Source organism: Phalaenopsis equestris, unplaced genomic scaffold, assembly GCF_001263595.1.
Source record: "Phalaenopsis equestris unplaced genomic scaffold, ASM126359v1 Scaffold000347, whole genome shotgun sequence".
In the NCBI taxonomy this organism is placed as follows: Eukaryota; Viridiplantae; Streptophyta; class Magnoliopsida; order Asparagales; family Orchidaceae; genus Phalaenopsis; species Phalaenopsis equestris.
This window is the reverse complement of record NW_018164789.1, coordinates 1,808,483-1,823,870: the sequence shown is the minus strand read 5'-3', so window position 1 is coordinate 1,823,870 and position 15,388 is coordinate 1,808,483. Positions and strand designations below refer to the sequence as shown.

Below are 15,388 nucleotides of genomic sequence, written 5' to 3'. Positions count from 1 at the left end.
TTCATATATTGGCTTCTGTTATATATATATATATAGAAAGATTTACATGTGTGCTTAATTCCTACGAATTAATATGTGCAATACCTAAATTTATCTTTTTACATAATTGAAGTTTTACTTATGCTAATTTTCAGCATCATAATAGTCCTTGTAAATTTATATGAGATGATTTCAATCCCAAAATTCATATAAATGTCAAAATAGTCTTAAATTATTTTAAAATAAGGGCTGAAAATTGAAATAGTCCAACAAATTTAACTTTTATATAAATTAGAACTAAAATAAACTCATATACTATTTTGGCATTTATGAATTTTTTTACATGATATAAAAAATTTGGACATTAGGAATATAAAAATCATAGTTAAGATGTTAATTATGTAAATACAATATAATTGGGCGAAATGCAAAATCTGGCAGCTTATATACATATCATGTAATTCTTAGGGTTTAGGGTTTTTTTATCCATAACACATAAATTTTTAATATCAATATTATTCAAATTTAAGAATAAAATAAAACTTTTCATGTATAATTTTATAAGATGAATATATTATAAATATAAATATTTGAATATTTAAATTTTAAATACATACATAGATAAGAACCATGTTATATATTAAAATTTCTCAAAAAAATAAGAAAATTACTTAAATCCAGTGATTTATAATCCCAAAATTGAAATGAAGTATTAATTTTTTTTTGTGGATTTCTTGGAATAATTCAGATTTCAGAACAAAATAACTAGAGAGGATTTGAGGCCATCAAAGCTGAATAAGAAAAATCAAGAATTTCGGGCAAAAATATATATATAATTAACTATGGTTAAGAATAAGTTATTCAATAAATAATATAATTAATCAAACGATTATTTTGCATGGATCAACATTTATAATAACATTACACTCGATTTCATTAATCAACCTATACAAGGTGGCATTTACAGACAAATCACCCATTTTCTATGTATTTACATATCTGACGCCTATAAAGTTTAGGTGTTGGATATGTAAATACATAGGAATTGTGTTGTATGCATGTAAATCTTCCTTTATTTTTTTCATACAAGCATACTTTATAAGAGAAAAAAGGACATAAATTAAATAAAAATGAAACTGCAAATCCTGCAGGAAGTGTGATTGCAGAAAACTACACGGCAACATAAAGCTCACCAATGATGAGCAAAATGATATAAGACAAATCTACATACCTGAACAATGCAGCACACATTTTAAAGCAAAAAATACAATAATACCACTACACAAAAAAAAAAATGCAGGTATGGATAGAAAGCTTAGACCAAAAATTTTGATTTTTTTTTTTTTTCTCAAAGCAGGTTCTGAATGTTTGAAGAACATGAAAAGTGCTTCTGCTGTTACTATAGCCGCAGCTGAGGAGAACAGAGACCTGAATGAAAGAGCAGTGCAGAAGTTTAGATGGAGAATCCATGTTTGGATTTTGGTTTATGGACTGATGATGGCTCTAAAGAATCCGATGTCTATTGAATGACACAAAAGCACTTTTTATGCCTTCTGTTCTCATATTCGCAATCCGAAGCATCATCGCCGCTGTCATATCAAATGAAATGAAATGAGATTGTGAGTACAATGAGCATATAGAATAATTGTAACATTAATATATAGAGGCATAGACATACATACCACTAAATTCTTATGTATTTACATATCTAAAACCCAAAGTTTGATATCTACCCTTGTAATACCTTGTAAATATTTGAGTGGTATGCATGTAAATTTCAATGCTTAGGTGTACGTGTATATACATAGGAATTGTCTGATATGCATGTAAATGCCCCTAATATATATGTGAAAAAGTTCACCTTTTCTAAGGGCATAATCGAGTCATCGTGTAACCTATAAAGAATTTACACTTAGGATACATACTTGATCCTATTGGAGTCAGACCGACATCGGCAGCGCATGAATAAAAAATGTTATTTTAAATTGGTTGGAAGTGAAAATAATCAATTTTATTGCTCTAATTAACATCTAATTCTTCAAAGGGGAAAGGTTTAATCAAAACTTAAGTTAAATCATGGTAACTACTATTGTGAGCCACATAAATCCTACTAGCTTCTTAAATCATAATTCCTCCCATTTTTAGGCTAGAACTCGGTTTTGGTAAATCCCAGCGGAAGTAGGATTTAAGAGTTCTACATCACATATATTCAAAATGCCTCTTCTTCTCCTTCAAATAAACCTTAAATCTTGAAAATCTCTATCAAATAATTTACTGAGGGCCTGTTAGGAATTCATTTTGTCTTTTATTGTTTTATATATTTTTTAAAATTTTGTTGTTAAAAGAGTTTGTTTGATGTATTTTGCACATGTTTTTTTTCAGGGAAATTTACATTTACATTTCGCAAACCTAAACTTTCATATTTACATTCACAGTAATTTGGTGCTTTAAACCTTTGCATGAAAAAGTGTACTTAGCTTTTACATGTTACACATATAGCACTATTACCGCTTTTTAAAAGCTAAATACCACCTTTTTCTCTTTTAGGAAAAGGTTTATATAGCTTTTAAAAAGTGTTAATGGTGCTATATGTGTAACATGAAAGTTTAGATGAAAGATATAAACACATAGGAATTGTGTGCTATATATGTAAATGCTCCTTCTTTTAAACAAAATAACTTGCTTTATAAAAATTTAAAATATGTTTGGCTGTTTCTAAAACAAGTTGATTTATTTTCAACATAACAAACATGTTTTATTTCAAAAGAAAATACTAACAAAACAAAACCAAAAGAATAAAACAGAAAAGCAAAAAACAAAACTGATCCCAAACGGCCCCGAAAACCATAATTAACATCTTATCATGTCAAACAGTTCTCAAAATTCATCGCCTCCACGATTTACTAATTTGGATTTACAATAAAATCCAGCTCCAATGGTTCATATAATGGTTACCTTCAATAAAGAAACTAAAAGAGAAGTATCAAAGCTGTATGCTGTGTTATGTACTAAAACAACAAACAAGAAACACAATCCCAATAACTAAAAAAACAGAGTGTCTATGGAACCTATAAACAAGGTAGATATGCCACTCAAAAAAGGAACAGAAATCAACAATTCCAATAAAAAAAATATGAAAATTCTCAAAGCATAAGGATATCAAGCACTACTATGACTTGTAGAATCATTGGAACAACCTTAATTTAATTATAATCTTGTTAATTTTTTATTAAAATATCACGCCAAGGATAAGTGGTACCTGCATTCAAACTCTCTTATCTGAAAAAGCTCTCTTCCACTCGCATCTGTCCATTGAACCTTTCGCCCGACCATAATACCTGATCTGGACTCTCCTTCAGTTGATTCTTTCACAATCCTACCTACTACAGAATCATTATCTGAAGGCCTTTTCAGAGAGCTCTTGAGACAAGATTTTCTCTCATTGTAACTAACATTTTCATTACTAGAACTATAGACATTTTCATCAGAAGCTAAAGAAGATTTTGAATTTTCCGGCTGCCGAACTGGACCGACTTTCAGAGGAGATGAATTATCGGATTCGGAGGAGGCACAACCAAAACGGATAAAGGAAGCGCATCGGTAAGGCACTCTACTTTTTCTTGAAGCCAGCTGAAAATCTTCGACGCCTTCCTGTTTGACCGGCTTATACTGACTCAAAGCTGTTATTTTTATAGGTTTTTCTTCATTTCTTTGGCTGAGGAGCAGAAGGGCAAGACCCTTGCTATAACCTTTCGCTGATGAAGAGAAAAAGCCTCCGCCTTCGACGGCAAATAGCATCGCCTCTGCTCTTCCGTGCTGAGTAAGAAAGCAGCTACATTGATTTGATGGATTAGAATAAGCCTTTTGTGTTCTTCAATCTTGGTTCCTTGACTGTAACAGAATGAGCATGATATCGAAAAGAGAGCAGAAAATATATTTATTTTTCTAATCATCATAAACCATAAATCATACAATATTGATATAACATGCACCAGGATGTAAATGGTTGGATGCAAGAATAGAAAACCAAAGTTTGAAATTTTGAAATGAATCATGCTTTAGCAAATGATTGTAATATTTAGCAAATGATTGTAATACAATACAAGAATTGTTTGATTTTTAATATATATGAACCAATCTCAATCCAACAAACTTAAAATCCATCCTAAACAAATTTTGATAGGCCCAAATTTTCTCCAATGCCTATGTCATGTCTGGCGGAAAATAAAAGCTTAAATTTTAACTAATTTACATGTCATAAAATACTTCTTTTACATAGGGCACAATAAATCTTTTAGTTGTTCTAAGAGCAATTCTAATAGATCAGCTGACAAGGAAAAACAAATTTAAGGAGACATGATCCTGATAATTGCATGCAAAATTAAAAAAAAAAAAATAGTACAATATAAATTATTCAACAACAAACGGGAAAGAACACAACAACCAATAAACAGACTTCATATTCACATAAACAGACAAAAAAAAATCAATCTCTGAATTGCAGTTTCATTCAATTGTGTCATTAGCCAAAAATTACTAATCTAAACCAATTCAAAAGTGAGTTCCTCCAACTTACAGAATTCAAATAAAACAAAATAAACCCGAGCAAATCGGAATTAAATGCAAAGGATTCAAAGCCCCCATTCTGGTTCCTCCTCCCTTTCTAATGCGCTCTTACCAACAATCCAACTATAAAAACTTTAAAATAGGAAACACCTCCAGATGAAATATCAACAATCCACGGAAATCAAGAGAACGCAGTGCGAAACAGCCAACCCGACATTCGGAAATAAAGGAAAATAAATCCAAGAATAAGATACAAAAATTACATTCCTCGTCATCTACGCAATCAAAGAAAGGTTTCCGCGCCGAAAAATATCGCAGACAACGGATACGAAAAGATAATAATAGCTGTAAAGATCTGAGTAAACAAAAGTGCGAAAATCGCAGAGGGATCCTGAAATCTAACCTAGAAGAACTCTTCAGGAGTCAATAGCAATACAAAATTGAATTGAACATCAATGCACACTCTTCCTTATGCCGCCGGCACCGAGATCTGCCGCTCCTACTCCGAATGTGAAAGCCCGGCCAAGCACGAAGAACATGGCGACAAAGCTGAGAATTACGGGAAATCACTTGAGAACTACACCAGCGACATATTCGAAGAAAGTGGGGTATTTACTTACGTACCTCACACTTCTAATATTTTTAGAGATCTAACTCCTAAACTTTAATATTTACTGTATAACATACATCTGTCAGCACCAAGGAGAAAATTCAATGAGCTAAAATAACGAGGGCCCAACAAAGAAAGACCAAAAGTCCCATCGCCGAAAGATCAATGAACTTGATTTACCAAATGCATATCACCTGGATCGGGACTCAAAGCTGACCAGACACAGGTCATTCGAACCAAAGAACAAGATATATTGAGTCGAGAGATGACATTAGTTCAACTTTTACCCTAGCACCGCTAAGTATATGATAAGTGTCTTCAATATTCTTCATTAAGAGGTTGAGAGTTTGCCACAACATGCTCCATTAAGACTCAAAATGATCCTTTTGTCAATGAGTGAACTATCTATTGGATTATGGTAATTCACTCTCTCCCCGAAAGTATGAAAGTTCATCATCTAGGAGTCGATAGTCAACAATAAGATTAAAGGAATCAACCAAGAGAATAAAGTCGGTTGATTCAAATCCAGCATAATCCAAGATCATCGAGAGCCAACGACATCCCTAACTCAACATAGTTAGACAAACAAACCTTGTCGAACCAAGACCTGCTGATCTTAGCCGACCTAGCAATATGGCAACTAAGCCATTGACTCATTCGTAAAAATACCAAAAAAATCATGTAACCATGGGCAAACATGTGATTATGAATATTGTACCCTCTCTCTGCAAATAGGGAATCATTTCTCTAGTAAAGACTAATCAAATATTTGTTCTACCATTCATTATTGTGTTATATTTTTTTTCTCTCTCCTATCTCATCATCTATCTATTTTTTTGGGTGTGACTCAAGAACATATTCAACATTTACACATATAACCCTCAAATTTCTTACATTACATAAAAAACATCACTATTATTAACTTTTTAAAAATGGATTACACAATTTCATGCAAATTTTAACACTAAGAAATTGCAAATGCTGATATCAAACCTTAGGGTGTTAGATATATAAATATATAACAATTGTGGCATTTATGTAAATTTCCCTTAAAAGGAATATTTGTTTTTTGAATATATTATTTCATTCCTTCATTTTTTATAATTGAACGTTTATACTTTAATAATTTATTTTTAATAAAAAGCTAGCAAATTTCGCATGTCCATATATTTGTAGTCATGTCGATATCCACAATATCATGCACTTCAACAATAACGAATATGATAAAAGAATTAATTTAAACTCACAAAAAAAATAAAAAATATGTAGATTTACATAAATAGCACCAAATTTTTATGAATTTATGTATCTATCATCTAGAAATCAATTTTTACATATATGCCACCTTTCCCATGCATGTAAAGGTGTGATATGAAACAGTTGAGTGGTATAAATGTAAAAAGTATAACAGATAAAATAGTGTATTTTTTTTTTAAATAATATGAATTTTTTGTGTGGTATAAATGTAAAAATAAATAAACTTCAGGTGTTAGATATTGTTTCTGCTCAACCACCAAGTTTTTTTGGTTGAGGAATCATCGCAATTTAATTTTTACATTTATATCCTTCCAAATCTTTCATATCACATAAAAATCTCTTTTATATTAATTTTTAAAAAGGGAAAATAAAAAATGAATATATAATACATAGGAATTAACTGGTATATATGTAAATCTATCTTTCTTCTTATAATAGTTTATTGTGTGGCTATGTTTGAGGCGTGTTTCCTATAATGATTGTTATTGGAGAGTATTATTATTAGTGATGTTCTATTAGGGTGCAACTGGTCGACACTTTCAAGTATTTACAAAGTTACCTTGATTTATTATGTTGCCTAGTAGTGAGTTTTTTCAATTTCTTAATTTCTATTGAAAACTTGTCACCATAAAATTTACATGTAAAAAATATATTCATTTTAATAATTATTTGTTCTCATGTAAAAAAGATTTCATTTTAGAGGCTCTGTTGAAAAAAAATTTGGCAGAGTCTTATCAAGCTTAGTTTATTGATTTTAGCAAATGAGATTTTAATTGAATAAATTTAGGCTTCGTTTGGGGGCAAAGGAGAGTCGTCGCACTGTACTTTCAAGTATTTGACGGAACTGTATTTTGTGTATTTTTCAAAAAGTTGTGATAGCAAAATAAGTTTTGAAATTTGAACCGACTAAGGGCCTGTTTGGGACAGCTGCAACTTCTCAGCTTTTCAGTTGTGGCTACTAAAATATTACCTATTTGATGAGCTAATAAACTCTTTCAGCACTAGATATAGCAACAACCTTGGAGTTTTGGCTAAACTATGACATAAGCTGAATCATGTTGATAGTTGAAAGGGGCATTTACATACACACCAACTAAATCCTATGTATTTATATATCTAAACACCTAAACTTTACCTTTTATATTTATACCGTTCAAATCCTTTAAATCATAATGGGTGATATGAATGTATAAATATAATTTTAGGTGTGTGTTATGTAAATGCAGATGAATTGTGTGATATGTATGTAAATTAACAAATAAGAACATGCAATACATAGCCTAAGTGTGGTGGTTGCGAGAAAATATTGATCTGATTTTTTAATAATAAAGTAAATTTGTAATAGCTCTATAGCATTTTGAACATCAATTTTTTCTGCAACAACTTTGACAGGTGAAACTGCATGTTCAAACAATTACAGTTGCTCCAAACAGACCCTTAATAAATGAGATTTATCTTATGCAACCTACATCTTTTCAAGTTTATTATTTCTTTAATATTGTGCCTTAATCGAAGTTTATATAGAGCAATAATTAAGTCTCTTAATGAGCTTTAAATTAATTAAGCAATAAGCTCTTCAGGGTATTTAACCTCATTTAATTGGCTAATCAAACAAGTATTATAAACGAGCTCTAATATAGCTAGTCAAGCGTAATTTGTTAAATGTTTTATTCATTCGCAGCCCTAATTAGACGATAGAAAAAAATATTTTTCCTCATAAATTTATCATATTTATAAATAAAGAAGGTGCTGCAAGCCGACGGCTGAGATCATCCCTCGCAACCCCGCAAGAAGGGGGTGTTTTGATAAGTTGGCCCATAGGATTGATCATGTGGGTCCCACGGCTTGGACGGCTGATGATGAGACGTGCCATCCTCTTTTTCAGCTGCAATAGATGTTGCCTTTCTTCGCATGTTGCCCTAAAGAATTCCTATATGTTCTTCTTGCTGTGGACTCCACTTTGCTTTTAAGCAAATAATTATTAAACTCTTCAATTTTCTTTTAGAATGCAGGGTCTCGTATCGTCCGTGAATTTATATAACACAGAAAGATCGTATTTTAGATGGAAAGTGTGAAAGAAGATGGTGATTGTGCTGTCGGAGTCCGTATTTTTGCTTTCTTTCCCAATCTAGAGAAAAGAGATAATGGTTTGGAGGAAGGGTTTTTGGTTTAGTACCCCACTGATTCATCTTTTCTCACTGCATAAGAAAAATATAAATAAAAATAAAAATAAAATTACATCCCGTAAAGTATTATGTTCTCCATGGTATATTGATGAATAGATGATAACACGGATGTCACGTGACATCATAAATAAGGATGAACATATGTACTCTCATGTAATGATGATCTTCTACAACAACTAGTTAGTCCAGGGCTAGTTAGACCATTTTGGCATGTGGGCTTAGTTCAACACTTTAATAAGTGGGCTATGTTCAAGAATCCATGTAGAAAGCTTGCTTGAGTTCATGATTGTATTTGAGTATAGATGAGCCCTTCCTCAGTTCAACATTTCAATAGATAGGCCTCTCTAACAAACGACAATTCCAACATAGGCGCGCCACCTCCCAACGAACGACAAGCATCCCCGCACCCCCCCCACCTCTCCCCAAAGTGCAACAACTTCCTTCTCTAGTCGGTCAACGCCCTTCAAAACTTCAGTAATTCTTTTGTCACTATCCCCTTGAGGATAGCCCATAAAGCGAAGGAAACACTCCTCCATGTCAGCAAGACGACCCACTATGAAGTCGGAGGACACCCTGCGCCCCCCGTTAGTTTCCTCTTCCCTCGCAACGCCGAAAAAAACTTAGCAACCCACACTCTCGCCCCGTCGAGGGAAAAGTTTCCCTCCATCCTACGCTACTCAACACACATCTTCTCAGCGCCCTGCTCCTCAGCAACTCTGCTCGACCCCCTGCTCCATAACACTTTACCCCGTAGCGCCCCGTTCCACAATGTCCACTCCCTCCGGGGTGACTTCATCAACAAAGGTCACATCATTTATGGGACCGACATCAGTATCTATCGATACAGAATCAATATTCAAGACTTCAGTAACGGCACTAGGGAAAGAGACACACATAACAAATTAAACTACATACCCAAAATTCGCCCCCATTTGGGTATGGTGTAAGAAAAAAACATCATTACCAACTTTCCTTAGCCCCTCACCTCGGAGGAAAAGCCGCTCTTTATCGGTTGAAACCATGTCTCAGCTTTGACCAACGACCCCTCAAGGCGTTCTTATGGAACCACAACCCCTATGACAACCTGAAGAAACATTCTTTCTCCTCCCGACATGAACATTTACCTTCAACGGGTGCCCCGTAAGGCGAACGTTAGAACAACTTCCAGCCTACTCTGCAGCTCCTACGACGAGCTCGTAAGGAAACTCGAAGACCCGACTCGCTCCTGACACTCTTCGGTTCCTGGTTTCAACACAACCCTCTTCTTGCTTGCTTCCCCTACAGAGACATCACTCGTCGGCTTTCGCTTCGCGTCTGGTTTGCGGGTCTTAATCCGCATGTCACTTGGGAAGGGCGTCCCTGTCAAGAGACTGTTCTCCTCCGCTAGACATAGTAGCAGATAAGGAGAGGAAAAGAAGGAAAATTGAAGGAAAAAGAAGGAGAGGAGAAGGCACAAACTTTCCATATCCCATGACTTATTTATAGTGGTATGGGCACCTAAATCTAGAGGAATTCATTATTGTGCAAGAATGTTATTCAATTATTTCTTTTAACTATTGACGGATTATTCTTGCAAATGAGGTGTTTAGATCGATTGATTGAAAGGATGTGTCAGAAGATTTCCCACTGGAAGACGATCGACCTTAAAACTGATCGACATATTGTTAAATTTCGAGTCAAATATCGATAGAGTTAAGGCAAGACGAACGAGCGACGAACCCCTCATAAACCGACATCAATTCGTCTATCTTAGTATAACCAAATATCATTGTAATTACTAAAAAGCCCCTCTGAAAGTTGATGATAAGAGGATCAATCTCTAACTTTACAAGATTGAGGTCTATCTCTATAAATATGAGACTTATACCTTGAATAAATGTTACACATTTATGTGTTTCTTAACTAAACTTTCTTTCTTGATTCTCTCTACATAAAGTTCTATGTCTTGGGTATGTTTCCCGAACACATTTTTGGTTCGTTTGATATTCAAGTAAAATCTATGTCAAGAAGGAATGGGTCGAGTATGACTCGATTAGGACTTGTGAACCCAATTTGACACATTTATTTATATCTATGAGTTTTTAATCTTCGAGACTTCGCTCGTATATGTTGATGGCGATATATATCTTCTGAAATGGATATTAATGGAGAATATAGTGGCACTGGTTTGCATATTGTTGTAGTTAGTTTTGGAGCTTTTTTGCCCTTAGGTCTAGTGCATGGGGGTTGGTTTAGTGAAAAAGTAATACTTTTTTTAATGATATTGACTTATTTTGAGACATAGAGTCCCGTATAGTTCGCGGACTCATATAATCCGAAATAGATCTTATTTTGAGAGGAGTACTAAATAAGGAGAGAATGGGTTGGAAGTCCCTTCCCCAAGGCTCAATTCTTAGCCTTTGGCGAGAGACATAACCTATATCCATGTTCCTCGTGATCCTTCATCTTTGTCCCCCAACCAGTGGAGAAAAAGAAACAAAAAAATATAAACCGTACAATAAAATGCACACCCATAATTTCCTAGCGAGAAGATAGAGCCATGAATGTCAAGCGACTCTTAAATAGACACAGACATACGTTTGTCCTTGAGTTATGTCTTTCATATTTACGATTTGTGGAGAGCTCGACAATCACATCAATAAGTGAGCTCGGCGAGCCACTCTGGTAAGTAAACTCAGAAGGCAAAAATAGCCGAGCTTTTTACAAAAAAAAAAAAAAAAAAAATTGGGCCTTCTAACCCACAAAATCAATCGTATGCTTCGTCACATATAAATGTACAGATGCAAATCGCTTCAATTTTTTTTATCAGAGCTTTAGCTCAAAAATCTAATAATTTGATTTTTTTTTAGTCTTGATAATGTTTTAAGAGTAGGTGTGCTAGAGATTATTTCAGTTGGGCCCTTCATCCTTTTATTATTATTATTATTATTATTATTATTTAATAAAACATGAATCGTCTTACCTGTTGCTATGGTGCAGATGAACGTCCTAATATTAAGGTAGGTTCTCTTTTGCTCTGTTTTACCAAGTATTAGTGTGGGTATGCATGTAAATATGAATATTTAGGTGCTAGGTTTGCAATCATAAGAATTATAAATGCCCCTACTTTCTTTTCTTCTTAGCTTATCATTTTTGATAAATTATAACCCTTTTTTTGTATATTTTATTATTAACAAAAATTTATAATCTATAAATTAAAAAAAACATATAAGAAATAAAATTTTATAAATTATATAGGCAGCTTATCATATATATATTTTCTCACTATGCCTTCACATATATAAGATATTCTGCTTCTCCAGCCAAGTTCAAACTCATATTTCTTTCATGTCATATCATTACTACAACCATTGTAAGTACTAAAAAGTGAAATACACCTTTCATGCGTGAGCAGGGTTATATATGTAAAAATTGAAGTCTAGGTGTTAGATATGTAAAACATAGGAAATAAATGGCATGCATGTAAAACCTCAAAAAAAAAAAAAAGCGCTCTTGAGCCCTGTGTGCAGAAGCCATCGTCAGTCCTCTCACCTTGCTAAAGTAAAATGCAGTTGGCATATTGTCTACTCTAAACAATTTTAATAACTACATATTTAAATATTTACTTATGTGAATATTTTTTGAAGTGTGTTCGCTCACAAACTCATGAGTTAAATTGAAACCGGGCCAAGTTTAGCTCGTTAAGTTTATCGGGCTTGATTCGAGTCATTTATCGAGTTAAGTCTGAGTTGACTCACTGAGAGGCTAACTCTCATAATTCACCGATTGACATGTAGTAGTGAAACTTGAGATTAGAGAATAGCTCTTGCCACCTTAGATTTAAGGAAAACACTATATATAGCCATACAGGAACACCAGAAAATTAAAGATAATTTTTTGGCAAATTTACATACATACCACACAATTCTTATGTATTTACATATCTAAATTAAAATTTCATATTTACACTCCTCAAACAGTGGTGTCATAAACTCATTCATGTGAATATGTATTTCACTTTTTTAAAGTAAATAATAGTGATATTTTTTATGTAATCTTAAAGATTTTAGCATTTTGCATGTATGAAAATATAAATTTGAAAGGAATGGTGGTAATAGAAGTTGGGGGATGGATCCAAGAGATCTGCCTCATGGCTTTTCGGAGGCTTATTCTCTTTTTCAATTTCTTAGAGTGATTTAAATTCTTCCTCCTTCCCAGTAACTTCATCATCTACATCAATCATAATACATCTGTGCTTGAAAAATAAAAATTAGGGATAATTTGGGGATTGGTTTAGCACATATGATTTGAGTTTCTATACTTAAACAATGGTTGGGTGGTGCAGAGTAAAATTGTAAGCGCATATAATTTTATGGTTTTTGAATCTAGTTTTTCATCATTCAACAGCTTGTATGTGTTTTTGTACATAATGCTTTAGGCAAGAGTTTCTTATCACTATAAGTTACTATGTTTTAGACTGCATTGATTCTGATACCATCTAACATTTGGTTTACTGCCTTCTGATTACGCGAGGTGGCGCTCGTGGGAGATGGCAATATCATCTAATATTGGGTTTACTGCTTTCTGATTACGCGAGATGGCGCTCATGGGAGATGGCGAGTGGTGTTCATGGGAGATGGCGAGTGGTGCTCACGGGAGACAGCGAGCATACGACACAACCAGAATTTGGGATGTCGAGCAAAAACAAAGAAAGAAGACTTAACAAAGGAGCGTTATTTCTATGGGTTTTAGGGAATTTTGCATGTTGCATATGTAAATATGAACTTTCAGGTGCAGCATAAGTACATACCAACTATTAAGTTCTATGCATGCAAAAACCCCTCATTCTTATTAATTATATTTAACTAACGTTTTGGCACGCTCAAAAGTGGAAAAATTATAATGTGCGGAGTCTGTATTCATGCAGATTCCGTGTACAATGTCTAAATGCATACGAACTCCGTACGTAACATCTCTCTCAAAAGTGACAATTATTATATGTGCGAGTGTGTGTGTCAACATATTACACAAAATGAGTGAATATTGGTCCAATCAGTTGGGAAAGTCAAATACATACCACACAATTCATACTTATTTTACATATTTAAAACATAAAGTTTGCTATTTTCATTTATAGCACCTTGGTGTCATAAATACATGCATTAAAAAGTGTATTTTACTTTTAAGAAGATAATGATAGTGTTAACTTTTATGTGATATTAAAGATGCGAGTGGAATGCATGTAATTATGAATGTTTATGTGCTATGTATGTAAATACATAAGGAATGTGTAGCTTTTAATGATATTTTCTCATTGCAAGCAACTAAATTAGCCCACAATTTTTATCAATCACCCCATTATCGCATCTGTTTAAGAACAATTTATGCCAATGAAAATCGTCCTTTATACATATTACAACATTTTAACATTACATAATCCTGCTTAACATGTAAGTAATTACACAATCACACTAAATTTATCCAAAGAGAGAGAGAGAAAGAGAGCGAGGGAGAGAGAGGGAAACACACAACTTCTACCCTGAAGCAAGAAAATCAAGCGATAATTTTGGCCTGTATATGTTTTCCTTAAGATTCAGTACTAAATGCAAACTTGAGAAGTTTAATCAAAAGCTCCCAACCCATCTCCTAAAACATAAACACACAGAACAAACCCCATAAACCAATACAATCAAATCATGACGGAAAGGGACAACTCTTCTCTTTTATCTTTCCACCGTTTTAAAATTCAAGAAATGATGAAAATTTCAATGCAGAAAAAACATACCAGACGCTCAGATCTTATCCACTTTATCCGCCTTCACGACAGGATTCGCCTTCGCAATCGCGTCCTGCCCAGCTCCCTTGTAATCAAACACGCAATTGTGCTTCTCGGAGTACAGATGAACAGAACAAAACACATCTCCGCAGCGGCACTTAAATCCCATCAGGCCCACCTTTTTGTTGCAGGAACCGCACCGATTGGCCGGCTTCTTTCCCGACATATTAACAGTCTCCACCACATCACGATCCTCGACCTCCGCCTCAGCGACAGCTGGCGCAATGATCGTTTCAATCGAGGTCTTCGACTTGCTAAGAAACGCTTCGCGATAGCACTTTGAGCAGAGATTGCTCGTAGTTGAGCATCCGAAGAAGCCACAGTTATTGGCGCAGAAGATAGGAGAGTTAGCTGAGTGGAACTCTCTCTCCTTCCCCTCTCGCTTCTTGCTCTCTTGCTCCATTTCAGTCCACAGATTAATCACTCCTCGGATTCAAACCCTAATCGATCGCAGTAAGCAGAGAAGCCAACCATAACGTGATTGATCGGGGCGATCGATCGATATGCGTCGAATCCCAGCAAAGATCGATCTATACCTTTGGTGGTGAGAAGGCTCCCTTTATCGGCATTTTTTTTTTTTTTTTGAGGGGAAGAAAATTGAATGGACGGTCAGTGATCGGAACTGTTGGGTTCCATGGGCGACGGAGAGCCGTCGGATGATGACGACTCCTTACGGTACCTTCTGGGGATTCCGGGCACAGGGTAGCTGCCCGGGGTATTAGATGTAGGGTCAGTAGAAGTGGATGGTGAGGGAAAATCAGGGGGTGGGAGGGACGTGAGAGTAGATCCGCCGTACATCAGTCATGGACGGTGGCATTGGACGGTGAGATCGATGTTCGAGTGGTCGCCACCTTTTTTTATAACTCACGATATTTATGGCGTTTGATATTTATGAAATTTTAATTTATATGTTATTGTCAAATTGGCATGATAATGAGGATCATACATATATACATATATATATATATATATATA

The 15,388-nt window shown here is 34.4% G+C and overlaps 2 protein-coding genes across 2 annotated transcripts; both read right to left on the bottom strand.

Moving 5' to 3' along the window:
- Positions 1-1,108: 1,108 nt before the first annotated feature.
- On the bottom strand, positions 1,109-5,145 carry LOC110026037. The gene is made up of 3 exons (XM_020726788.1): positions 4,949-5,145; positions 3,239-3,870; positions 1,109-1,568 (listed from the first exon to the last, which is right to left on the bottom strand). The coding sequence occupies exons 2-3, from the start codon at positions 3,775-3,777 to the stop codon at positions 1,499-1,501; spliced, it is 609 nt and encodes a 202-aa protein (XP_020582447.1). The 5' UTR covers positions 3,778-3,870; positions 4,949-5,145; the 3' UTR covers positions 1,109-1,498.
- Positions 5,146-8,593: 3,448 nt separating this feature from the next.
- LOC110026017 (zinc finger A20 and AN1 domain-containing stress-associated protein 9-like) lies at positions 8,594-14,943 on the bottom strand. The gene is made up of 2 exons (XM_020726757.1): positions 14,363-14,943; positions 8,594-8,610 (listed from the first exon to the last, which is right to left on the bottom strand). Exon 1 carries the CDS (start codon positions 14,814-14,816, stop codon positions 14,370-14,372), a length of 447 nt encoding a protein of 148 aa, XP_020582416.1. The 5' UTR covers positions 14,817-14,943; the 3' UTR covers positions 8,594-8,610; positions 14,363-14,369.
- Positions 14,944-15,388: the final 445 nt, after the last annotated feature.

Excerpts from the sequence above, each read along its gene's own strand:
- LOC110026037 (XM_020726788.1), bottom strand. The coding sequence starts at position 3,777 with ATGCTATTTGCCGTCGAAGGCGGAGGCTTTTTCTCTTCATCAGCGAAA. Across the intron at positions 1,569-3,238 it reads ATAAGAGAGTTTGAATGCAG|CGGCGATGATGCTTCGGATT; the intron begins GTACCACTTATC and ends TTGATATGACAG.
- LOC110026017 (XM_020726757.1), bottom strand. The coding sequence starts at position 14,816 with ATGGAGCAAGAGAGCAAGAAGCGAGAGGGGAAGGAGAGAGAGTTCCAC.